A 27,840-nucleotide genomic window follows, 5' to 3' on the forward strand; every position below is an offset into this window, starting at 1 on the left:
TTGAAAGAGCTTTTTGATTGGATTGTGCCACTGTCAATCACAGTGTTGTTTCCGCCTTGCTTTAACTGCGTTTTAATGTTAAACAACTTGTTAAAACCGGTGAGCAAAATATGTTTACGATGGCAGTTTGTAGCAGAAGTTACCCGTACAATGACGTTTGGGTTTTTAAAAGATTCATGTGGTCAGTATATGAAACCAATGTTTTTTGGTGTTTTTTTTTGGTCTGTGTTTGAGATAGTTAACTTGTTTATTTCGACAACTAGAATCATTAGTATTTTTTTCTGTTGCAGCCTACAGTAACATTAAACTCGATATGATGTTTTGTTACATTTATACAGGACCCCATAACAAACCATTTACGTGAGTTGCACATTGCTGATGTTATCAAGCCACAAAAAAATAAAATAATAATCCGACAGTGGTAAACTGACAATGGAAAGGGGCATCCGTTTTGAATGATTTATTGTTTGTGCACTTGAGGAAACATCTTACAATTATATGCCTAGTGATAGGCTTGTGATGGTTGGGGGGAAATGGATTGACTGGCAACCAGTTCAGGGTGTACCCAGTCTGTTACCCTAATGAAAAAAAGAGATGGAGGTTCGAGCTGCCGTGGATGAAATTAATCAGCTAATAAAATAGTGTTGTGAATTAATTTATTGGACTGCTGTTTTGTAAACAGCCATTTTATTTTGGTATTTAGATCAGGGTGCCTCTTTGAAATCCACGCCAGCAATTAATCTGAAATAAGCCGCCACAAGCCCTCCATCCTGTAACTTCTTCTTTAATGAGGTCGAGTCGACTGTTGCATGATACAGGCGTACTGCTTCAAAGTGCTTAACTTACTGTACTGTTCTATTTTTTGCAGAGATTTCAAAGAGCTGCGCAGGTTGCTGTGGTTACAAAAACAGGACATCTGGGCTTTGCACAGGTAAATCTTCAAAAGATCTGCGGAAACAGAACCATTGTTGTCCAACACATACTGGTGGTAGCTATCATGTCTTCTAATGAGACAATTAAAAATGATTTCTTGGACAGAAGAGGCAGGTCATTAAATAGAATTATTACAAATTCTTTCACCTACATTTCGTAGGGCCTTTTATGACAATTAATTGGTCACACGGGAATCAGTTTCAACATGAAAGAGCTCTATATATAGTTGGTAATCATTAGCTGTGCTATATGTACATTATATATCTTTGTTGTATGGAACTGAGCAAAATGCATGCAGTTATACCAACAATCTTGTGATCGTTTTGATCAACTATTCAAGCTTTCTTCAATTTGAGAGAGCTGTGAGCTGACAGCGTAGTTGAAAGACAACAGTTATGCCATAAAGACAGTGGAGTGTGCAACTGGCTCCATTTGCACATATGGTAAATATGTATGATGACATCTTACCCCTCGGCATTCATTACTTTACTCAGCATCAAATTTGAGCCATTGCTTCCACGTCTGTCGAAATGTGTCATGCACCTTCCCCACCAAAATAAACAGCATCACATGAAAAAGGAGAGAAACCCTGTCAGTCAAAACGCATAAACATGTAAATCATCTGAATCCCACTACGCTCTGTTCGACCCTCTGCTGTCAAAGCGGAGATGCGTTCTTCTCGCTAACATCTCTCAATGACTTCAATTGAGTTAGTCACACAGGTGCAGCCGCAGGTCACGCAAGAACGGTTCCCACATAATGATTTGCTGTTAATATTAGATTTTCAGTCCTCGCGGGATTGTCACACTTAGAGCAGCTGGAGAAAATTACCTGCCAGAAATGAGCTATATTTATTTATACCCTCCCCCTCCCCACCCTCTTCTTTTACACGCTGACATGCTTTTAAAGTGATCATGATTCTGACGGTGACTTTCGCTTGTCATACCACACAGCTTTGGGAATGATGACTCTGTCTGAAATCACGGCAGTGTTACAACAAAAGTAGATGTTATTGTGGTCCAATGCAAGGCTGATTTGTTCAATAATGTGGATTATTTTCTAGCTCTCACTTATTAAACCTGCCCATGAAAGGATTTCCTCCCTCTGGATTGGACCTCTGCTATAATCGTACTTACCTTGAAATGAATTAACTTTAGTCTTAATCTTGCAGTATCTCCTTTTACTTGTGCTTCATTATTTCTTTAAAAACAATACAAATTACGGAGCAGTGTTTTGGCACCAGTTCAGTCGTGAATAACTTATTGTACGAGTGAGTGACGTACTAACACCTGCTGAAGTTGATGTCAAGTCCCCACAAGCTTGCGAAGGTTACGGCTCACCTGTTTTCCGCATTTGGTTAGTTGATATTCGCAGGGCGAGCCTGTGGGCACATTGACGTCAGTTTCAGTCAACAGCAGGTGGCGGTACAGAGCAAAATGGCAACCCTCTGAGATGGATACAAAACAGTGTATTATTCTGTGTTACTCTTATTTCACAAATGCAATATTATTCAGAATACATTGTTTAGATTAGACTAATGGCTGAGATAAAGATATGCCAATGTTGAAATGATAAATTCCTATCTTGCTTGTTTACGCAACAATATGTCCTGGATTATTTAGTTTATTTAAAAGTAATTAAAATATCAAATGCCACTGCCTCAAAATGTTCCTATTAACCAAGCAAATACTCAACGCTCAACTGTGTTCTTCCAAACTCTCCTAATTTCTTTCTTTGTTCTTGATGAAGGGGTAGGGATGCTATTTAAGACGTGCCCCTGTTGACTTTTGCCAGAGTGCTGATGACAAGTTGGACATCTTAGATGCATAAAAATGTGATTCTGACATCACTTCAAAAAGTGAAGCATACGGATGAGTTGGACCCTGTGCCAACAGAGAGACGGGGAAACAGATGGGTTTTCCACAAACAGCGCAAACATCAAGAACAGTGAGTTAAAGAGCTTGGCAGTCGCACTTGATGAAACACTGAGGAATGGAGGTTTTAATGAGCAGCTCTCCTGTGATGCACAATGTGCACAGACTAACTGTTCACTTCTTAAATGGCCATTTATAGCTGCTTGGATTCTGGACCCACGCAGCAAGCCACAGGATGCTTGTCAGAATTTATTTTTGTATTTTGTTGCATTTCACCTTTTCAACAAAAAAAATCCACTCTTCCTTCCTATACAATAAAACGACTGGAGCAAATGGTAAGTGTTTTTGTGCCTTGTTGTTTAAGCTGCCAGTCGTCAAGTGTTCCGCCAACAGATGGCGTCCCGCGTACACAAAGGGTCAGCGTCAGGGGCCTTTGCCACTTTAAGGAGTGTTAAATGAAGTAATGATAGTTGTTCTAATTACATGGATGATATTCTTCTACTAAAAGTAGATGGCACCAGTTGCAAGTGAGCCATTTGATGCAACCAGCCCTCATTAAATGTAATTCAATTGTCTAAAATGTGGAAAGATTCATAGTTGGTCTAAATTGTTTTACTATAACTGAATATACGTCACTGTGATACATTACTTTTTTTTTGCTACATTACTAAAAATATCTTATTTGACTTGACTTGAAATTATGTATTGTACTGTATAGACAATTATACTCAATGGTTTGGAGTCACTTTTTTAGTAGTCCACCCTCTTTTAGAAACGGTGAAATGTAAGAATTAAAAATCCGTCATTTGTACTTACTCACAATAATTAAATGATCATGACTTGTTAAAAAACGGTTTGTTACAACTGGTAACACAAGCAACCTGAAATAATATAAAATGTATTTATCATGGAGAAAAATGGCAGCATAAACAATGTTATAAAATAACTTATATTTTAGTGAACAATGAACAAAAATAGTGAGAACAGACTGGTTAGACTTCAGTTTTATTTTGGGCTGAATCTTAAACAATTTCTCCCCATTCTTATGTAAATCAAGCACCAGCTTAGTAGCTACTATAAAACTAAACTAGAGCATGTAGTTAGTGTGTAACCAGCAGCGTCCACCCTGGGGATCGAACCCACGTCGCGATCAAGTGTCCAATGTACGAGGCCAAATCACTTCGCCTGAGCTAAATTTCTGGGTTGCCTTTGCTGCCCGTGAGAGCAATTTGAATGATTGATTTCCTCGACATAATCCGCCCTACTCTGCCTCTGATTGGCTCATCAGTCATGCTAATAGTTAGCCAATCTAATCAGCAAAGGCAGGGGGTACCAGCCAATTAGAGGCAGAGGAGGGTAGGCCATGTTTGAACCATGTGCATCAGGGGGGATTTAGAAGTGGGTGTACTCAATGCTGACTGAAAAAAAAGTGGGTATAATCCGTATAGCCGTGTACACCCCAATCTTTTTTCCACCACGGACCGGTTCTTACCTGTACTAGCAGCACAAACACCATAACATGGGTAACAACAATGCTTTAATATGGTGAGGTCACTATGGTAATGCTTATGAATGATACGAGCAACACAAAAACTGAGGTATTTTGTAGATAAAACAATACATGTGAAGCCACATTTTTATGTAACTATATTAGCAGCCCCAGAGATAGATTTAAGGATGGCATGTTATGTTGGCGTTCTCAACATGCGTGGGAATCACCTGTAGCTGTAAGTCCATGCACCTTTCTTTTTCTTCTTGGTCATAGGCTCCTGTGTTGTCTCATCACTGGGCCTTTTCTCCGTTGCAAGGCAACTTTCCAAATGTGTCCGTTTTTTACTCATTTTGTTAACTTGTCGATTAGCATACGCGACTGAGATAATTAGCGTCTTGACATGTGTCAAGAGTCTTAAACAGAGAGAATCCAGGGACCACTGCCCTGGACTACAACACTAGATATACGTATATAGTCCATATGTGAAGTGTGTCAGAAAGGTTCCAGGACAAGTGTCACAACCTGTGATATACCTGTGGGCCAGACGTTCAACCTACATATCCACATATTGATTTGGTGGCGTTTGCTGTGTTCAGTGTGCGAGAAGAGGCATGCCCGCTCACAATGCCCTGAACATCAAACAGTTCCTGGCTAAGAAGAACACTAGAGAACTGGAGCAACCCCGCTTTCTCACCTAAAATCATATCATCAAGACGGCTGTGATATTGGAGCTGCTTAGGATCCCGGAAGCATCTCTCGAGAAGTGCATCGAGGCATGGCCGAGAAGGCTGTGTTAAAATCGAGGTGTATTACTTTCAACGGGAACACTTGTCATTTGGATTGATCATATCTTTTGTAGCACTAGACCAGTAACTTTTCTGACACACCATTTGTACAGGACATTATCATCCAGTCACGATTAAACTGTTCTTAATTTACAGGTATTTGTATTTTTTTTTTTTTTTTTTTTTAAAAAAGTCATCTTTTAATTAAGACCAAATGTATTAGAAATGCAGTCTAGATGTCAACATGTTCCTTTAAAAAAGAAAAGGGACATTTCTTGTCCATATGATATATTTACAATAGTGTGCTTTCATGGAAAATTAAAAATGAAATTGTCAGGGTGACCTCAAACTTTTGAAAGGTAATATATACACTACTGTATATACTGTATCTATGCATGTATACATTGTACATGGATGAACTGTACATGTATATATTTATGAATACTGTGTATGCTGTATATTTACACTTTACTCTTCCTGGTAGAAATACCAGATTTTGTGATATAACATGTGCAACTCTATTGCAGAAAAAAATTTTTTTAGAGAGGCAAAATAATGAATAAATAACTGCGATAATGTGGTTGCAAAAGTGTGCACACCCACTCATAAGTGTGTATTTGGCTGTGTGGTCAGAATTTACATTCACATTTAAATATGCTATAGGGGAGACAGCACATACCTTTAAAGTGCTTCTGATTAATCCCAAATAAATTTCACATTTTCTAGCCCTGTAAACTTTGACGGACATTTGTTGTTGTTGTTTTGCTTTCCGGCAGACGCTTGAAGGTTTGTGACAACACTGCCTGGTATTTGGAACGTCCCTCCACATGAGAGCTCCCTGTACAGCTGAAGGGTGTGTAGACTTTTTTATATTCACTGTGTACGCAGTATACAGTATATTAATAAACTGTAAACAACATAGATATGTATTGCATGGTATATGTCTTAGCTTGAGTACAATGAACTTAATTGGTGTACTGTATATTATGAAGTATCCCTTGTTTTATAAGAGACAAACAACAGCATCGAGTATCAAGGTTATGTGAGCACACTCAAGCTGTGCATAACCTTGCAGTGACCCCACTCTCTCCATCAGAAGCCAGTCATATTTTCACTCAAACGATGATGGCATCCTCAGGTCAATATCTTTGAAGTGTGAGCGTAGCACGCTCAATTTTGCAGGTCGCTTTCAATAATTGACTTGAAATGCTCAGCTCGTGTGCGGCAGCGGGCGGAGGTCTTTGTCGATGTGCTCGCAGGGCCGCGGCCTCTTCGCCTGTCTCGCTGCCGTTGATGAGCTCATAGCTGCTCCTGTGCAGGCGAACGTTGCTCACCCAAATGTGATGTAATTGGATTCCACGGGTACCCATTTTACAGTCTGTCGCTATGTAATGAAGGCAGTTATTCACCCGCATCATAAAATTTGATAAGGTGCAACATGTGGCAGGGTGAAGTCTGAGCTGTTGAAATCATCAACTTCCTATTGTTTCCGCATTTCAACAATTTAACAGTCCTTTGGCTTTAAGAGCAGGATCCAGCATGTATTTATTGATGCGGTTTGCTTGCCTTTTGTTCAACAGCCTCACTTATTTTCCACATTTAAGAGTGTGCAGCTATGTGGCTTGCCACAGCTCGGCCTGCTGTCTTGTTACACTGCAGTTGAGTTGCTGGAGGACACTGAAGGACACAAGCGATTCACTTCAAGTGTTGCACATTCCCTAGAACCCAATCAAGAAAACCCCCAGAATAATAATCCCTGTCTGCTGTCATGATTCATTTTTATTTTGTTCCGTATTTTTCGCCGGCTTTGGAGTCACTCAGAAAGAGTCGTTGCAGCATAAAATCAATGTCCCATTAAAAATTTAATGACCAAGAAGAGCTTAAAACAGATGCTTGGGCTTTTCATAATGCAGACGTCTCAGGAGCTCTTATTCAAAGCGTCATCAGGCCCTGCCTGCTACCCAAGTTTAACAATAGGTTGTTGGCATTTTTTTGCCTCACACTAGTGCGGACTTTTCAAGTAAATTGACAATAAAGCTCTTAAAACCGCTCAAACAATGGCAGAGGAGGCTCCATCTGAAGGCGCATTACTGTCATAATTAACTTACTGATTTAATGTTGACGAGGAGTTCTTGAAAAAGACACCACTTCCCCTTTCACACATAAATATAGATGTATACAGTATATATATATATATATATATATATATATAAATATATATATACCAGTCCTTCTCAAATAGGGGGGGTGTAACCCCTTGGAGTGTGATGCCAAGGGGGGATCGTATGACCACAGGAAACATGTTTATTTGTTTGTTTATATTTTGCTATACTAGTATAAAGTGTAATTACACATCGTCTCGTTGTCAGAGAGATCGCAAGGAGTAATAGATCCTCTGCACAGGTGTACTTAAAACAATTTTATAAGTGATAATATTTATAGTCAGTTTCTTCATCCTGGGGTGTGGGGGTGGGCATAACAAATAGTAAATTAAAAGCGGATGGATGGATGGATGGATGGATGGATGGATGGATGGATGGATAGATAGATAGATAGATAGATAGATAGATAGATAGATAGATAGATAGATAGATAGATAGATAGATAGATAGATAGATAGATAGATAGATAGATAGATAGATAGATAGATAGACAGACAGACAGACAGACAGACAGACATATTTTTGTCTGAACATATTTTGTCCTTGATGGAGATGTGAATAATTGGTGATAGTATTCATGCAGTGTGTTGTATACAAAGTGGCTTAAGGAAGAAGCTTATGAACCAGAATACCTTTTTAATCCTTTAAGCAGATCATTTATTGCATATACCAAAGAAATAAGAGCAGACTTGCAGATTGCTTGTGCTATTGTTTTTATTAACGTTATCGTTGCTATTGTTGTCGTCATAAATTGTAGCAGAACAAGAGAAACCAAAACATCCCTCAGCAATCATGGCTTACGTTTCTTCATTTTCAGAGAGAGAGAGAGAGAGAGAGAGCAAGAGAGAGAGAGAGAGAGAGAGAGAGAGAGAGAGAGGGAGAGGGAGAGAGCAAGAAAGTGGAAAATCTTAATCTGTTTTTTTTTCCTTTGAGGGCCATATGGAAGGTTTCAAGCAGCCAACCATATGTTGAAGGCTTTTGTCATGGAAATCATATTTATTTGGCACTTCTCGTTGCACAGCCAAGCTGGGCACATAAAAAAAAAAGAAACAGAGCGTGATCAATTCTTTGAGAATACACAGAAGTGTTGTTGCCTTGTCTTACAAATAGTTTGGAAACCAAGACACTCCCTGATTCATGTGGCCACCCGGATTGTAATTGGTACCTGTATTGTTTTTACATAAATAAATAAAAATAAGACAGCATGGATAGAAAGGGTAATTAAATGTCTACATGCATATTATTGCTGTGATGTATTTACAATTCTATGTACAAACTTGTCAAAGAGGAACAATGCTGCACTTGGTCTCAATTTGGAAGTGAAGAATCAAAATGAGCCGCCTCCCCAGTAATTAGCGTCTGTGATCTGATCTGCTGCCACTTTTACAAGTGTACAAATGCAAGTGTAGTCGGCCTGCTGCACATCCACAAATGATGTGTTTTTCCCCATCTCAATCCTTTTATCCTCCATATTAAATTGCTGTCGCCGGCTTTGCAAAAACATATTATCTTTCTCCCACTGTAAAATATAAAAGCAACGAGAGAGTAATGCAAGCAGTGATTTGTGCGTCGGTTCAAAGTTCAATAATTCAGCAATGTGCCAAATGGTGTTTTTTTTTTTTTTGCGAGTGGAGATAGGAGACAGGTGGTTTGGATGCTCTCACGCAGTGATTCAGCTGTGGTGCTGAGACAGCCGTCGACAGGATAAAGCGGATGGATAAACAGAGCGGAAACTCCTCTTTTCTTCATTTTTTTTCTTTTTCCCTGCATGTGGGGGGATTGCGTTCATTCCATCCATTTGAAATATGCAAATAGCTGACAGTGCATTTGCCTGCTGGTGCTTGACCTTCCCTTGGAGGTTGCTCACCAACTCAATTACGCTCCCTATCTGCAGTCTGTCGGCAAACACCTGTTATCCTCCCACACTCGGCCGCCCTCCGCCAATCCCACTTCAGCGCATCTCATCCTCTGCGGGGCTGTTTAGAGGCAGTTGGGATGAAGATGGCTGATGGGGTGTGAGGGAGTAGTCGGGGACAAATGACGGGGGACTTGGATGTGCATCGGAGCGTGCCGCTTCACTCAAACAAGCTTCACAACTTCCAAAACCTATTTACAGCCGCTAACTTATTTGACGTGGACGTTGGACGCAGATAAGTAGTTGAATAATTGAATAGTGTTAAATCATAAACGTCCCTCACACGGCTGCTCTGTAAAATAACAGAGACAATAACACAGGATAAAATAGCAGCCTCTCACTGCACCAGCATCATTATTGCTTTTGCACCTTTGAAACCTTGATGCAACACGATCACGCCGACATTACTTGACTCTTAATTTGATCCAACAAGAAGCAACACATCTGAGTCAAGGAGTTAGTTATTGCCTGAGTTGTTTTGTTCCAGAAGGCTAGAAAATCTCTGGTCCTGAAGAGGGACGTCATACTTTTGGAGACAAGACGGAGAAATATTTTGCCACTAAATTTGTTGTTTTCTTTTTATTGCCCTATGTGAAAACAGGACCGCTGCACTCTAAAAAGAGAATTGTTGAACCCATTTAAGATTACAAAGTGAATTGTTGACCAACAAAAAAAAAAAATCCTTTCAATTGAATATATTAAGTTAAATTAATTATTAGTTCATTAAACTTAATATAGACTTAAATTAATCAAAAATTAATCCAAAGTGAATATATTAAAGTTAAAGTATCACTAAGGATATTTTCAACCTTAATAAAATATTTTCATAACTCTTCTGATGAAACATCGACTTAAAGTAGTTGAATGGTACCTTTGCCATGGCCTGAGGGTATCTGTATCATTTGTACTGGCACTAAGCAACTTTGAGGAGGATGACAGGAACACTGCCACACAAAAAACTACAAATGTGCTGACTGCTTTATGGCATATGTCAATAGCTACCCCGGATGAAAGGATAGTCAAGGATCAACATTGGCCCAGATTCCGCTCGCTGGCGTGAGCTAAAAAAAACGACGCAATGCGCTTGTCCTCATAGGAAATGTGGTCTTCCTTCTGACATAACAATACCACTTTTGTTCATATGTCACCACTACAATCAACGTAAACAGAAAGTTCCTTAGTGTTGCTTTAATCAACTCATAAATTAATGTCAAATTAATCCAAAGTGAATATATTAAGTTTAATGATTAATTCAACTTAATATATTCACTTTGGATTAACTTAATTCAATCGTGTGCTGGTCAACAATTTAATTAGTAATCTTAAATTGGTTCAACAATTCTCTTTTTTAGAGTGTGTGATTGTTGTACATGTCACTTGCCATGTCAATAAAGTTATTGCCATGAGGAAAAGACAAAAGTAGCTTTGCGTTGGTTAGTTGGACCTCTGCTAGCAGTGACGCTGTACATTGTTCCTCTTTAAAAACTAAGTCCCGCGGACTCTCTACAGTTTTCATGCATATAAACATTTTCTTTGAAGAGCAGCAGCATCTTACAAGTTCAATGAATGTTCATTATTTGAAATAATAAATAATAAATAAATACATAGCAATTAAATCTTCAATAAATACCCCCAAAATAAATAAATAGATAAATAAAGTATTTACATGATAATTAGATGCAGCTAAACAATGGACAGAGCTTTGAGCGACATATAAAAGAGTCACTTTGTAACTGAGGGTGCGCGAGCGAGTCAGTAAAGCGTCAGCCCGCGGTCACACTGGCGGACGAGGACAACCTCAAACATCACGTGAGGGGCGCTCGTTCTCGGAAAGACGGTGCACCATAAAGGCAGCTGACACTCACTCGCCACCAAGTTGGAGGAAGAACGAGTGTTTTCTTTGTTATGTACACGGGGCACCCAAAATGGCTGACCACTTACTCAGTGTGAGACCTGTTACACAGGCCCGCTGCACATTGGAACAGCACAGCTCTGACAGATTTGAAACACGTATGACCTGTGTGGGCTTCTTTGAAATGTTTGGATTACCCGCAGTTACAAAGATGCTTTTTGATCAAGGGCTATTGAGCACAAAAAATAATTTTAGAAAAATCAAATACAAAAATAACATTGGTGTGGAAAAGGGGGTTGTTTTTTTACCTTTTAAAATGATCTCCCCTTCTTTTTTTTTGCAAATACTGTTATAGTTCACATTTTCGTAAAAAGTTGGCAGTTGCAAAAGAATTCAATTCTTAGCAAATAAAAAGCAGCATAAAAATACAAGAGGTCATTTTGTCTCTAAAAAAAAGCCAAAGAACACTGTCCCTTTTTATGTTTTTTTGTTAATTTTCTCATTACTATTTGCTATAAAATATCAGGAATCTAAATATTATTACTATTGATATTAGTATAGTCATTGATAAAAATTCACATGCCAGGCCTCATATATAATTGTGTGTGTGTGGGGGTGTGGGGGTGTCAGTGTGTGTGTGTGTGTTTGGTGTGAGCACATGTTGCTTATGTGTACAACTATCAACTACAGTTTCTATTTGGGGAAGGTTTTTGATTGTATTTGTCTGTGGACGATTAGCTACTGTGCAGGGGGAAAAAATCCAGCATCTTCTGAAATTGTCTTTGCCGTTGCCGTTAGAGCTTCTTCATAATCTCAGTGAAAATATTGCTTTCTAAAAAAAGGGAAGAAAAAAAGGCATGGAGAGCAGAGTGAACAACTGGGTCAGGGCTTGCAAACCTGAAACGGGGGTTCCAAATTCTGCGTCTTCCACACCGTTAGTTGTCTGATCCAGAGTCGTCTTCGTCTGCGGAGCCCTTGAAGCAAGCTGACTCATAGTGCTTGTTCAGGTAGGACTTGAGAGCGAAGGTCTTATTGCAGCGCTTGCATCGGTAGTGCTTGAAGGCAGAGTGTGTTTGCATGTGGGCGCGGAGGTTTGAACGGTCAGCGAAGGCTTTGCCACAGTGGGCGCAAGCGAAGGGCTTCTCCCCCGTGTGGGAGCGCATGTGACCTTGGAGGAGCCACGGCCGGCTGAAGGCCTTGCTGCACACGTCGCACTTGTGCTTGAGGTCGTGGGTGAGGATGTGCATGGCCAAGGCCGGCATGGACACGTACACTTTGGCGCAGGTGGGACACTTGCGGGCCATCTTGCTGTCCAGGCTGCGGTGCGTCTGCTTGTGTCTGCTGAGATTGGAGGAGGTGGCGTACGTCTTGCCGCACTCGTTGCAGGTGTGGCGAGCCGTGCCGGCGACGCCGCTCTCCTGCTGGCCGGCGTTGGCGCTGCTGCTTCTCGAACCCCCCTCGCGGCCCTCGTCGTCTCCCTTCCGTCTCGAGCGCCCGTCCGAGATGAAGAAGGCATCCATGGTGTAACCCTCGTCCAGGGCCTCCGATTCGCCGCTGTAGAATCCGCTGGCGGTCATGCCTGACTGGGGGCTGTCGGGGTGCTTCAGGTCGGGGTCGCAGTACTCGCCACCGCTGCTCACATGGGTGTACAGCGGGTCCGACACCAGCTTGTGCTCCATCTTCTTCTCCCCCTGGTATACAGATGGCGTGATGTAATCCTGGATGTAGCCTGAGTAAAGAGACGCACGCAAACACAGTTGGCCAGCGGTTGTGATGGATGAGGACACGGTGACATGCCGCTGATTACATGATTATCATGTTGGATGAAATAGTGGAAGAGCCGCACATAGAGATAATTGCATTTTTTCCAGATCCCACAGGTTGTACACACAATAGTGCAGTCATGCAGGAAAACCTGATGAGCTCAGCTGCGTTGAGGAAGCTGGCAACTTCCCACTGAGGGTATCTTATTAAAAATTCCCCAGTAGTTGACAGTGCAGCCTTTTTAGATGAAGGTGATTTGACCTCGTCTTATGTATGCGATTCTTTGGCTCAACTGATTGACAAATGATGGTTCGGACATCCATATTCACACAGTCTAAGCCTACCCTAAACTCATCATTTTAGCAATCTTGATATGATAAGATAGCCATAATCTCTTGCTATCTGCAATAGCAAAACTATGTTTTATGACCAATTGCACGGATGCATCTGGGTGCATGGGCCCAGATGGCACTGGGGGACGGAGGACACATGTCCCCCCTTCAATTTCATAAAGACCACTATCTGTCCCCTCCACATTGGCCTCATAAGGCGGTAAAAATCTCATGTAAAACAGAGGACTGATGTTCTTTTATTGGGACAGGCAAGGAGCCTGAACAGCGTATATTGTGCTTGTTTAAGTTACACAAAAAAGTGTTAGAATTTAGACCTCTGAATGAGAATTTTTGGATCTCCTACTCAGGCTGACAAAGAACTGACGCTATCTGCTAATTATGTAAGTATTATAGACAAGATACCTAAAGGTAATACTTGTTTATCATGTAAGTGACGTAGCCTATTTTTTGCGTATGGAGAAAAAGCCTAACGTGGCTTAATGTTACCAAAAACCAGGGACAGTTTAAAGTGATTAATGTAAATAAATAAATACAAATACTTAACGTGGCTAAATAGTAGAAAACTACGACCAATCGCGTGAATTTTGATTGGCGAATGTTGGTGGCGATTGAGCGTTATCTAACATTAAGCCATGTTAAGCTTTTTTTATATTGAGCGTTTTAGACTGTCCCTATTTATTAAACATTGCGTTTGAACTCATATGGAACTAGTAGCAAAGTCTGTGTAAGTGCAGTGGACGGTAATTATTTGGCTCGTTAATGTGATTTGAAACACGTTGTAATTCGACATGTTTGTGGCAATCTTTGTTAGTGTATGTTTGTTCGTAAAATATATGAGCAGTGATCTACTAACCCCGTAAAAAAGGAATACTTGAGTGCTGCCAGTCCTTTCACTTCCACCGTCTTCTATCTTCATTAACAGGTATTTGATAAAAAGCCAAGTTGGATTTACACCCTTGTCTATTAGTACATGCTATCGCAGAGCAAGATATGACCATTTTAGAAGCTAATCAATTAGATACAGGACTATACGCTTTACGAGTTTCAGCGGTTTTAATAGGTGCAAGTGGTTATTTTGCCGTCCAGCGTGCCGGAGTTCCACTGAGGTCTATAGGTCTATATTTATTAGGCTGGGAAGCGCTGGGAGCACACAACTCTGGCGTTAAAGTGAGTGTGCTCTAACTTCTGCCTTTAATTTGAACACACTGTCACAGTCCGCACGAGTCTTACCACGCTGTAAAAAATGAGGTGTTTGCTCAACATGAAAGATGAAAAATTGAAAAAATAATCAGTAAATGATAGTCTCCAGCTTGCCTGCGATCCACGTGAGGTTTGGAAAAACGTTTTTTCTTCTTAGCTAGACAGGTCTGAGCTGAATTGGAATGTATTTTAAAATAGATGTGGAAATAGCCAATGTTTTAAGTGGACCCGAACGCACCGGTCTAGAGCTCCGGCAGTTCTGAAAATCTCCCTTGAGCGTTCAGGTACTTCTCAACGTGCAAAGAATGTACTGTCAGCGTTCCAATATGCTTGACAATGCATGTTTTGATCCCAAAAAGCTGTTCCGGCGAGCGCCGCTCATCCACGGACTTACATATAGTATGGAAGTCATGCGCTCATCACGTCACCATGCGCGCATACGTCATTTAAGTCGTAAACATGATGCTAGCCCGAGCCTAGCCAACCCGAACGCGTGTGTACAACCATAGCAAGAAAATGAAATGAAAATGCTACCATGCTGTCCTGGCTCCAAGCTTAAAAAAAGACCACGGTGAGACTCTGAGGTGGATTCGCAGGCTGATACAGCACGGACGTAAACAATAGCCTGGACTGCTTATGCTGAAGTGAGAAGTGAAGCCGGCAGCAGCCATCTTGCATTGCCACACCTACACTAAGTTGAATACAGACCTTTCCGCTACGTATTTTTCACGTTATTTTCTTCCTCTACAGCGAAAATACCACTGTGTGTGGCCTACGGTTGTAGCAATGAGTATAAAATAAGTGTGGGACAAGCTCTAAATGCAGATTTCATCAATAAAAACGTGAATATTAAGTTTCTTTCATAAGGTATTTTTCCAAGTTCTACTCAAAGATTGGTCTGCATCATGAGAACCAGTTATCAGAAAAATCAACAATGAAATGAAAGCAACGCACACAAGAAAAACACAACCGCTGTGAAATGTAAACGTAACACGCAAACAATGAAGTTCGTTCTTTGCTATGCTCTCATTATCCCATACAGGAATCCTGGCATAAACGCCTACTGATAAGTGTTTTGAAATAGCTACATTCAAGGCCAAAAGTTTGGACACAGCTTCTCATGCAATGCATTTTCTTTATTTTCATGACTATTTACATTGTAGATTCTCACTGAAGGCATCAAAACTAGGACTGAAAACATGTTTTATATTCTAGTTTCTTCAAAATAGTCACTCTTTCCTCTGATGATTTGTTTGCACACTCTGTCTTGGCATTCCCTCGATGAGCTTCAAGAGTAGTCACCTCAAATGGCTTTCCAACAGTACTGAAGGAGGTGAGGTGCAAAGCACTAATCAGAGCAACGGGTGGCTATTTTGAAGAAACTAGGAAAAGAGGAAAATTAAGAAACCAAAAATAATCACAGGGCTTTCTCAAAAACAATGTAAGTAGACTATCACATCTGATGCCTGTTGCTGAGATGTTGCAGTTAATTGTTCTGTCTAGTCACAATAATAAAAGAGTGAGCATGTACAGACTAACGGCATTTGCGCTTACTTGAATCAAGCTAAATGTTGTAAATAAGACCTTTTTATGCTACGATACATGCACTAAAGGAAAATCCTAATAATATTATTTCTGTTATTTGAAATTTCATGTACATTTTAAGTCATTATTCTTTTAATGTAAATTTGTTGTTTCCACTTTTGAGTGCATACACAAATCACAAATGATTGATTGTTTTGCCATTATTTTAATCAATAATTTTACAATGGCTTTTCAGTGTCATACTCACACGCGCACACACACATGAAATGTTTATTATTCCTATAAACTTGGTGCCCGCATACCCCGTTTCAAAATCTCATCTCCATCTGTATCAAACTGGATGTCCCTTTTTGCAGAGCAACAAGTCTTCATAAGGGTTAAACAGGGTTAAGAGTGATGCAGCAAAGCAAGAAGAGATGTTTCAGTGCCTGAATGCTGTGAGAGATTTCCGTTGGCATCGTTCAACTCGCTCATTTCCTTCCTGGAGCAGCCGAGTGCCAGCATGCTCAAAAGGCTTACTGGTAAACTCAAATGCATCCAAAAGAGTTCAATGCATTCTCATGCTGTGACTCTAAGGAGCATTCAAAATGCATTTTAGCTTCAGGGGAACTATACCTTTTTATTCTTTAGGTTGGACATTTGAGATGGAATTTCTTCCCTGAGAAACATTCCACAGCACTGCCTGCTGCAAGCAGTGGAAATTGGTTATTGATTAATTTTTAATGGAATTCAAAGTTTGAGCTGATCAATAGGATATCCGGTGTAAAATAGTGCAGTTGTTGGGAGAGGACAAAAAACAGCAGGAGGAAGAATCAATGGGGCGCAGTGATAGTTTGCTTGAGAACTGACAATGTGAGACATGCATTGGCCTGTGAAGAGGGTCACCTGTTTAATGCAGCCAGCATGCTCAAGTGTCTTCAAGAAACCACTTGGAAATCAGATCAAGTACTCTTGGAGCACAACGTCTAAACAGCCACAGCCACGACACCCGAGCATGCTATACTGCGAGGGTCGACCCACACAGATGGTGTTTGTCTGGAAGGCATTGAAGTCCAAATATTTGTAATCATCATTTGCATTGAATAATGCTCCAGTTTGTTTTTTAATCATTTAATATTAGTTGCCACGTCAAGCATGTAAACAGTTGCGATGCAAATTAAATGATGGTCCTCGTTCGATGTTAGGTGTTAGTCTCCTTTTTATCAGAGTTGTTTACTGGTTTCAATGACTCAAGGTCAGGCGTGGAGTTCATCCTTTCGGACCCACGCTGGCTGTATCAGCCTTTACAGCCTCCTCGGCTCATTCCTCAGATGCAAAGCAAGCATGTAATTAATGGACCCTCTCAGCCAGCCCTCTTTGTTGTCGACAGACACTCAAGTCAAATGTCTCCACAATGGGGGAAGAAAATCTCCTGGCACGGCAGAAATGCTGATGCTTGATGTTTGCCGGTAATTAATCTCTGACCATTTTGTGGGCTTGACATAAAATATATATATTTTGCTTAAAGTAACAATAGTGAAGGAAAGGAATCAAAAGTACAAGCTTAGAGAATGTTCAGAATGAGATAGGACGTGTCTTTATTTGTCCAGTAAAGTGTAAATGGGGAAAAAAAGAGACAATTGATCCTCCCTTTCACAGTGATCCATCAGAAATTGTCAGCGGCCTGGTTGAATAACAGGTGGGCATTCTGGCAGCATGAAGCTGCGGGCTGTGACGCCTCCCTCGCTGTGAAGCTATCCGAACAAATGATAACAAAGAGGCACATATGGTCGTCTAAACAGGGCCACAAAATGGAAGCGGTGAGCTTAAAGCAGACTGCGAGAGTGAAGGTCGCTCTCGGCGCCGCCGAGTGCAGCTCAGGCTGTCCGAGCTGAGCGTTGGCCACCGCGCGGCTGTGCGCCTTTCTTCATGTTTACTGTACAATCCGGGTCACGTGATAAACCTCGCCGTTGCCCTAAAGCGTCTCGGTCTCCTTTTTCTCCTTCCCATCGCTCCCTGCACTTTCCCTCCAGGCCGCACTCTACAGCGTGTTGATGTCTCTTGCGGCAGCGACGGGCCTACATGGCTGAAACTCTAACCCCTGCTAGTTTTCAAATGCCCGGAAGGAAGAGAAAGATGTAGCGGAGTGATGGGGGTGGGGAGATTGTGCATGCTCCATTTGGAGGGGAAGAGGGGGGCAAGGGAGGATTGGACCATGATGGGAACTCAAGGACAATAACAGCTAAGGACAAATGTACTCATCTCTCACGTTCATCAATCTATTAGCTCGCTTTGCTGACCAAATAAAATCATCTTGTGCTCAGCATTCAGCCTCTGCTGGGCTGTTGCAGTCGTCCAAACGCACAAGTGATTAGACACACATTTTGTTGCCTATTTACATAAGCTGATCCGCGGCTGTGACCTGAATTGTGTCTGTCCTTCACTTGGAGTCAAAAAACAAAAGTCTGGGAGCAGGGTGGGGGCGGGGTGCCGGGGAGGATTATTCGGGATATTGATGCGAATAGCAGCCGGCCGTTAATTTACACACTACCAACATGTTATTGGTTGACCGTGTATACGCCGCATGCAAAAACAAAAGGAGGATGCCGTCAAGTGTGCGGATGTCAGGCATGCTGCAATCAGCAGTCTTTGACTATGTCTGGAGCGGGGCAGACCGAAGGCATGTTAACTCACCATTCTCGCTCAGACGGACGCCGAGGCTGGTCACCGAGTCTGTGATGGAGCGTGCCAAAGTGAACGAGTCGTCCAGGTGCTGATGGTGGTTGTTGGTGGCCGCATTGGATGAAGAGAAATCATCAAGTTTGATTTTCTTCACCAAAAATGAGCGGGGCATGTTTCAGTGGATGATAACACAGCGCAGCGGAAAACGCATGAGCAAAAAGAAAAAGCTTCGGAGGGAGCACACGAGCACTGCTAGCTTGACGGTAATCCTTGAGATGAAGACGGCGGCGGACAAAAACATGAGATGTTTTTTGTTGTTTTTTAAAAAGAAAGAAAACCAGTGGTGAACGGCAACGCTGTGTGGTACACTCTGGCTCCCTCAGCTTCCCCCAGAAAAAGTGAAAAATAAATAAATAAAAGTGAACCCGTTCAGCACTGGATAGCTCCTGTGATGCGGCCGGCTTAAAGGACCAGTGAGGAGGAGAAGAGAAGGAGACAGGCGCAGAGGAGGGAGAGAGAGACACTGTCAGACTAGCTGAGATCAGCAATCACGCCAGCCTTTATATGGGGCACAGGCAGTGGAAGATCAGGTGGTGCTGCGAAATGGAGCTGCTTAGCTTTAATCCATCAAATGTCCCCGGGGACACACATCAAATTACTAGTGAACCGTCTGTGCATTCGCACACAGACAGAGGAGAAAGAACACAGTCAAACCCCCGCTGCCCCCTCTTCTGCTCCCCCCACAACCCCTTTTACTCTCCCCTCCCCTGCCTCTTTCACCCCGCTTATGCTCCATGCTCGGAGGAGGAGTGAAAGAGGTGGGCAGACAATGGAGATGTGGATGAGAACACACTCGGCGTCCCGTCCCCCATTGTTTTCAGATGAAGTGGCACAGTTTATGTTTGCCTCCCTCATGCCGGCTGTGTTACCTCAAACAGCCTCACAGGTTTGTGGCCCTCTGACACACACGTAATCGCTGAGGGAGGTTATCTCTGGGACACCCGCACACCTTTTTTTCTTTTTTTTTATTATTCCCTCCCCCCCTCAAAGACGTCGTGGATTCCAGGGCTGTTGATGAGGCAGCCGCACAGCCCGGCTTCCTCCATGTTACGGCTGCACAGATGTGTGTCCTGCCATGCGTGGCAGGGAATGATCTGATTAATTAATTACATCTTTTTGGATTAGAGTGAAATCTAGAATTAGATCCACGCTCGCAAAATTGGCCACACATCTGAGCATGACTTTGTGTTTGTGTGGACTTGTTAGCTCGTTGTGTGAGTGATGGATTAGATTAGTTGTGGTGTTTTTCCTCCCAGCTCCACATTGATTCTCCCTTTAGAAGTGAGACATTCATTCAGAATGAATGTGTCTGGAAAACCAGTGAAACAAATTGTGCATCTGTTTGATCAACAGGAAACAACATGTTTGATTTGAAACGCCTCGGAGTTTCAAATAACGTAAACACATTTTGAGTTTTGTCTTCCATCATTATTCTTAAATTTTTACTTTTCATTTTCTTCACTTTTTCCTCACACTTGGATGATCAATTAATGTCTTAGTCATGCAATAATTAGTGTGTTCAGATTTAAAAAAAAAAAAATAAATAAAAATATTCCATCCGTTATAGTAAACATTAGCGCATCATCAAAAAATTTACATTGATAAAGAAACAACTGATATGTTTATAAATGAAGCGCTGTATTGTGTTATGCGTTCTGAGTAAAGGTGTCAGTTGATTACAATTTTTAATCGTAGTTAATCGCATGACTTTAATAATTAAGTCGTGATTAATCCCAAATTTGGCACATTTTATGTCTCAATTTATATCTAAATTTATAATAAAGTGTACAATATTTTTTTCAAATTTTTTCATACTCTTGTTAACATGAAAGTGGGAAGAAATTTTAACCTAATAGAGATATGGTTGTGTTTTTTAGTCATTGAATCTGTAATTTTATAACAATTCATATATTTAAAAATAATAATAAAAAATAGGTACTGTATTGTTAAAAAAACAAACGAGTATGACATAAAATGGCGACAGCTCAGTGCAATTTTCTTTTCATATTAAGAGCAAACTAATTTTTAACCTGAAGTAACTTGTGAAATTCTGCACATTTTAAAAACTGTAAAATACAACTTGACCCCAGGCCTCACAAAATATGCATTGTTATTTAATTTATTTCTGCTAAATTGTGATAGAGAGACTCCTTTGCACAAAGTTGAATGCTTTTATTTTCTTAAGCTCAATACGGATACACATTGTAAAATGACTCAACTCTAACTCTGCTTCGTCTGTCCTTCCTTCCTTTCCTCAGTCTCTCCTTTGGTCTCTTGAGGTCTCCCTGATTTGTTGGAATTTAGATGTTTCTGGGGTTGGTGAAGGACTCTGGTTGGGGGCCCGGTGGGTGGTGGGTGGTGTCTGGTCGGTGCTGGATTTCACTTTCCTTTCTTTTCTTTGGTCCTTCCTCGGGTCTCCTGACAGCCTCACGACTCTGGCTGGACTCTGAAGTGTTCGGTTTAGGTGAACGGTATGGGATTTTTTTAATAGGTTTTAGGTGAACTAATGAATACACACTCACACGCACGCACACACACACACGCACATGCACATACATATTCTCACCCACATACAAAATAAAAATAAATAAAATTGAAAAATTGAAGAAGAAGAAAAGAGAGCAATGATGATGACATGTCAAATCTGTAATATTACCGAATGAACAATACTGAGCTCTCCAGAAAATAAAATAAATAAAACAAAGAAAGAAAAAAAGTAAAATAACACAACTTTACTGGAAACGAAACATAAAAAGATATTTTCATATTAAGAGCTATCTAATTTTTAACATGAAGTAACTTGCAAACTTCTGCACATTTTTAAAATTGTAAAATACAACTTGACCCCAGTCCCTACAAATATATGCATCATTATTTAAAGCTGCATTAATCAAGTTTGAAACTTTTTTACACACGAGTGCCACCTCTGGACTAAAGTGTAAATGCAGCCTCCATGATGCTCGTGCATGAGCCACGCAGGCCTGTACGCGAACAGAAACTCCTCTGCCAAGACGCAACTATTTACAGACTAAGCAAAGATGACTTCAACTCCCGGCAGATTCCATACCCAGCAATGTAAAAGTGTCTCCGGGTGAGCACCTCTTCTACGCAATTTTAATTTGATTTTATTTTTTTAGCACTCCAGCAATACATTCAAATCACGCAAAAAATTAAAACAACGCGGAAGACTGGAGATGGGAGCGCGCATGACGTCACATTCTTAGCGCATGCGGCCCGAATGCCTCTATTTAGAAGCGTTTTATAGGCTTATCGACGCAGTTGTAAACACGTTAGGGCTTGTTCTACACATCAGGGCATTGCTTCTGCATATAGATGTGTAAAAAAACTAATTTTTTCATTTAAACTTCCTTAATGCAGCTTTAATTTATTACTGCCAAATTGTGTTATAGTGACTCCTTTGACCGACATTGAATGCTTTTATATTGTTAAATTCTCGGACGCGCATTGAGTGTAAAGTGACACCGCTTTACTGCAAGCCTGAAGCCGCAGCCGCTCTGCTGCGAGCGAGCCAAGTAAGAGCACGACTGTGTGTTGAGACACTTAAGAGTAAGAAAAATACTCGATGCATTATACGCTCGCAAATTGAGCCGTACCATATTGAATCGAGTTGTAATCCAACTGAACCGATTCGAATCATTCCATTTCAAAATTAACAGTCCTACTATCACACCCTAGTATCTATCAAGATATATTATATAGAATTCAATATCTTTTATTGGAGAGATGTTCACCGCTAATCAGTATGATATAGTGCAGTAGTACACAACTGCGAACTACACCCAGACTAATGAACATTATTACCATTGTGAAGATGTATAGTCTCTATTTGCATGTAATTTGGTCGTCACATTAGAGCCATTGTGTCACGCCTTCAGATGAACTTTTTTAACAACCTAAAATTGTAAAAGATTGTGTTATGTTTCAGTTTTGTAGAGGTGGGATTTTGTTTAATATGGGTGTGTTTGTTGTTTTTGTCTGTGGTTGGTGTTTGTCATGCGTTCCTGATTTCTCCCCTTGTCTCGTTATGTCTGAGCACGTCCACCTGTGTGTTCCTTCCCTTCCCAGTGTGTCTGACCAATCGGTGCCCTCAGCCTATTGTGTTCTCCAGGTGTGTCTCATTAGTGTTGGTGTATTAAGGCACCGTCCACACAAAAGCCAGTTTCAATGTATCCTCACAAGTTGCTTACCGATTAGGCCGTTCGTCCAACCGATGGCGCCGTTTCGGAGCTTGAAACAGATCACTTTTGTGATCCAGAGTGGAAAGATTTCAAAACGCGCCCCGTACGCGTCCGTCTGGACACCATATGCAGGATACTCCAGCAGTGATGACGTAATGGTCGCACCTCGATGACGACACATTGTTGCAGTTTGATGACGTATGTGCCAATTCTCGAGTGTCTGCGTGCGAACCGTCAGTCTGTCGACAACAATGGCGGATAGCCATGTCGTAGTCGTTTTGCGCAGCCTCCTTAACTTGCTTATGCTTTTGCAGCAAAATATTTTGCTTCTTTATTCCCACGTTCAACAAGCGCTGTTGTACTTGAATCACCCGCCATTGTCACTTCAAAGTTAGAAAAAAAAGTGTTTGTCTTCTTTGCTGATTCTTCTTCTACGCTTTCCGTTAACTCCCTGTGTCTGCGCTACAGCGCCACTCCAGACTTGGCATATACATTACAGCTGTTAAACGTCCTCAGCATCTTCTTTTGGACACACGCATGTCTTGAAATGCTGCTGCGTGTACGAGATTTGTTAGAGGAACGAAGCCGTCTGGACGGGGCCATAGTCTGTTGTGTCTTGCCAGTTCCTCGTCATGCCACTTGAGTTTGCTTCGATTTAGGACTTTGTTGTTTTTGTTGTTTCCCGTCAGCACGTTGTTCACCCCTTTTTTTCTTTTTATTTGTAAAACCCTTCTTTCTTTTTTTCTTTACCACGGCCTCCTCGCTTTGCCTCCCCACACTTGGGTCCAAAACCAAAGCCAACCGAGACAGACTGTGAGCGTATAAAAAATATGAACTTTAAATTAGCACATTTTGACAAGCTGAAAACCTCTGAATGAAGATGAACTCAATGCCCTCAGTGATTAAGCAATATGTTATTTTATTTTTTAATTTAGCAGTTGTTTTAGACATCTGTAATCTTAAAACCTCTTCAAGCTGTGTGATCGTTTTAATCGGAAAAAAGGGCTGTTAAGTATCCGAACTTGAGGCATATTTAAATGGTTCTGAGCGGACCCGTGTCCAACTTGTAAGACCACTTGTTAAGTCCTCTGCAGCAAGTGAACAATCCTTCAAGCTCGAGATGAAAAGTCTCGTTACTTCTCATTTTTCCATGTTGATGTGTTGCGCTCCAATGTCATTAAAGGTGCCACAAATTTCTCTGCCCATTTAGGGGTGTCCTCTCTGCCGCTCTATATCATCCTCACCACCAACAGCGACTCTGCGCCTCGCAAGGTGACAAATCGCTGCGGTGGGGATTTATCACACAATTATAATTGTTCATTACACGCTCACGGTACTGTCACCCCGTCCGGTGCGAATGCCAAGACAAGGACGAGAGAGGTCATGGAAAGAGGGATTGGATGAAATAATGACTAGTGTGGATAAATATTAGGGGTGTGCTAAAAAATCGATTCTCATAAGAATCGCGATTCTCATTTAGTATGATTCAGAATCGATTGTAAATGTCCCAAAATTGATTTTATTTCAATTATTTTATACTGTCTTGCCCTTGTTTGTGTGTGCCTTTATTGGGAGCACTGTTCATGTTGTACACGATTTGGCCACTTAGCGGCAGTGTGGTTCCGCTCGTTCTGATACATTTAAGTTGTAGCCATATAGAAGCAAAAAGTCATGCTCAAGTTATTTCAATAAAAGTATTTTTTATTTTGTTTGCAGTGTAGGATGTTAAGATGCTTCTCTGTATACCCCCCTGAAGCATTTTGTATGAATAGTCATTCTTTTGAGTGATAAAAGTGCCACGAGTAACGTGCTAATTAGCATTAGCGAGTCAGACTGGCGTAGATCATGACAATTCTTTGCATATCTATAAATTGAAGCAGAAATCATTGTCAATCAAATAATTTTAAATCTAAAATAATTCTGAATCGATAATCGATTCTGAATCTAATCGCAGGCCCAAAAATTGGAATCGAATCGAATAGTGAGTCAGTCAAAGATTCCCAGCCCTAATGAATGTGCTACAACATGGCATCAGTGTCTAATCGAATGTACTCATCAATGTACTGCTTTCACACAGTACTATTTTGTCCTCCCTGATCATCTGGTGTGCATTTTGACATACAGTACAGGCCAAAAGTTTGGACACACCTTCTCATTCAATACATTTGCTTTATTTTCATGACTAATGTACATTGTAGATTCTCACCGAAGGCATCAAAACTATGGCAACTAACAAACACATTTGGTGTGTATAGTTTGGGGGCTTTAACTTGTATTGAACATGTACTTTATTTTAGGTCCTGCTGAGTAATTTTTTTATTCATTATTTTCAGGCTGAGTTTCCAAAGATGTCCGCTCCCCCTTCATTGTGAAGAAAAAGGGGGAAAAAAACTAAGGATGAGTTCCACAGTATGAGGTTTAAGAAGAGCAAACCTCTCTCAATCTATCCAGCAGCAGGCAAGTCACTACCAATTGTTTCCACAACTCCTCCTCATCCGGTCCACTATGGCCCCAAGACTCCCTCTGACATGTGGTCACCGCCTCAGGACGTTACCATAGCGACCGACCCCCCTCAGGCTGGAGGGACGGTCTTCACTCGCTCGGACGCTCTGGTCGGATGGGGGTGAAGCTGTGATACAATCAGCCTCATTAACATCCTTTATGGGCCTCCAGGGTTGGGAGCCGACCTGGCCGGCCGAATTAATGAAGTCAATCTACTTGATTTGTTCCTTCGCTCTGTTCCACAAGACACACCGCCGAGAATTACCTCTCCACGGGAATGTTTATTATCTTTCTACAGCGCGATGCCTCTTTAATCACGTCAATCCCGGCTAATTCCGCCACCTGACGGCAACAGAATAGCTCGACAGAATATGGAACTTTCAGTGGATTTGCGCTGCATTAAATGTGAAGAAAAAAGTGTCATACTTGGCTCTGCTTATATGAAGTCACTTGGAGCCGGGTGAGCGAGGTGAAGAGAAGCTAAGAGTCCATTAGGCGTAGCCATCTATAATTCACTTCCCTCTTGCTTACTGGGTCACTTCAACAAGGATTTATTTATTTTTTTGCCGTCTTTGAAAAAGGGGGCGAGCTGCTCAAAAGCTGTAAAAGGAAATATCAGTTCATTCCTGACGCAACAAGTATCCAACTCCATACACATTTGGCACACGTTTGGAAAAATTCTGGCAGAGACCACGCATGCATTTCACACTTATTTTTTTTTTAAGCATATATTTGGCTCACTGAAAGCAAGATATGTAACATTTTGCTGTGGATTTCATGTCCAACATGTCGCCTGAATGGACCCAAACTGCCTCCCCAGTCATACTGTATCTAATTCCGTTTGGAAGATAGTTCAGTGTATCGCTCATGCCCTATTTGGCTTGTGTTTGTGCCTGTTGTCCTGTGTGCATCTCGTCGCGCGCGTGTGCATTTGTTGTCCATGGGCAACTGTTCAGTAAATAGGGCAATTAAGTGTGAAAAGCAGAAAGGAGCTTGCTCCTTTCTATCTCTTTGGTGGCAGAGATAATTTATGCTAATAACATCTCTACCACTCAAGCTGCCCAAAAATGATAGCAGGCCCTTTTGGCTTCACAAGAATCTTTTCATCCTCTTGGAGGGAGGAGGGAGGGGAAAAAACAGGTCTCTCAACACCTTGCAAATAAGACAGCTGCGTGGTAGTCAATGGAGCTCGCTCTCCTCCTTCTCGGCCTTTCATCTGCAGATGATCATCTTTCCTCCTTCGCTGTGTGCCATGCTGCTCGTTTGTTCTTCATTTAGCCTGTGGAATACTCCAAACCATTTTTCCCTTTGTCTCACAAGCGTGATCCATCATCATTTTTCCTTCAAGAGCCTTCACTGGTCTGTGGCATGTGCGAGCGTGTGACTGTAAATAGTATCCTATGCATGAGTGATGCTTTTTAATAACACTTAAACTGCAGCTGAGAGCGCTGTTCATGTGGCGTACATTCCTCCATCATATATAACGAGGGGTAACCGAGGCTTTGGGTGGCTGGGGGAGTGCAGGGGGCCATGCTGGCAGTTCAATGAATAATCCCAGCGAGAGTAGCAGCAATAAACCCTATGAAATCAGTGCTTCCCCCACTCTATGCTCAGTGACAATGTGTCATTTTTGTGCTCTGGGAAAAAAAAATCGATCTTAAAAACGCACATTATATTGGAGTAATTTGCGGTGTGAAAAAAGGAAATCTTGTTTTGTTATATTTGTTAAAATGGTCAGTAAAAACCCTATATTGAAAAAAAAACATTATTTTCTTGTACCTCTAATGTTATGTGTGAGAATCCAACACACCTGAAGAAGAACAACTAATCGGAGACAGAAGGCATAATCGCCAGGGTGTCAATCATCTCGCACCGACCTGTGAGCTTGACCTCTAGAAAAAAAACATGCCCGTCCTTCATTTGCTAACAATTGGACGCAAGACCAGCAAAAATAAGCAGAACAAGGGACCTCGTGAAAATTAACAACATTTCTGCTCAATGGGTAAATTTGTCGGCTCTTAAAATAAAACTTCAAACTGATCATATTTAGTGTTATAGTTACACTCTATTACAAATAAGCCATTCTACCAACATAGCAGATGAGGCTAACGTCGATTTTAATATATTATATTGTATTGCTAAGGATGCTATCTCAACAAGTGCTACAATACAATCCGTCCATATTGGTCATTTTACCATGCACGGAAATATGACCAAATAGAGCGGATTCCACGACAGCCCCCCCTAGAGGAACAAGACGTCCAATTTATACGACCATATTGGTTGTTTTATCATACACGGAAATATGACCAAATTGAACATGTTATAACCAGTATGTTTTATGACCAGGAATATGTTAATAATAATGCATCAAATTTATATAGTGCGCTCACACATTCACACTGTGGTGGCGGTAAGCTACTTAAGTAGCCACAGCTGCCCTGGGGCAGGCTGACGGAAGCCTACGGCCCCTCCGACCACCACCAAACATTCGCACCTTCCATACACCAGTGTGAGTAGCATTGTAGGCAATGTGTGTGAAG

The 27,840-nt window shown here is 41.3% G+C and overlaps 1 protein-coding gene and 1 long non-coding RNA gene across 2 annotated transcripts; one reads left to right on the forward strand and one right to left on the reverse strand.

Annotated features, from left to right (window-relative positions):
• The first annotated feature begins 59 nt into the window (after positions 1–59).
• On the forward strand, positions 60–25,720 carry LOC147179479 (uncharacterized). The gene is made up of 4 exons (XR_015094165.1): positions 60–181; positions 869–931; positions 5,861–5,937; positions 25,129–25,720. It is a non-coding gene; the product is annotated as an uncharacterized LOC147179479 (long non-coding RNA).
• On the reverse strand, positions 7,943–19,221 carry scrt2 (scratch family zinc finger 2). Its single transcript, XM_086069381.1, has 2 exons — positions 18,549–19,221; positions 7,943–12,742 (listed from the first exon to the last, which is right to left on the reverse strand). The coding sequence occupies exons 1-2, from the start codon at positions 18,706–18,708 to the stop codon at positions 11,949–11,951; spliced, it is 954 nt and encodes a 317-aa protein (XP_085925507.1). The 5' UTR covers positions 18,709–19,221; the 3' UTR covers positions 7,943–11,948.
• Positions 25,721–27,840: the final 2,120 nt, after the last annotated feature.

The sequence above is a fragment of the Leptonotus elevatus genome, chromosome 2 (assembly GCF_054856555.1).
Source record: "Leptonotus elevatus isolate MCC_2025b chromosome 2, RoL_Lele_1.0, whole genome shotgun sequence".
In the NCBI taxonomy this organism is placed as follows: Eukaryota; Metazoa; Chordata; class Actinopteri; order Syngnathiformes; family Syngnathidae; genus Leptonotus; species Leptonotus elevatus.

Coding starts and splice junctions, on each gene's coding strand:
- scrt2 (XM_086069381.1), bottom strand. CDS start 18,708: ATGCCCCGCTCATTTTTGGTGAAGAAAATCAAACTTGATGATTTCTCT. Junction 12,743..18,548: donor CGTCCGTCTGAGCGAGAATG/GTGAGTTAACAT, acceptor CTCTTTACTCAG/GCTACATCCAGGATTACATC.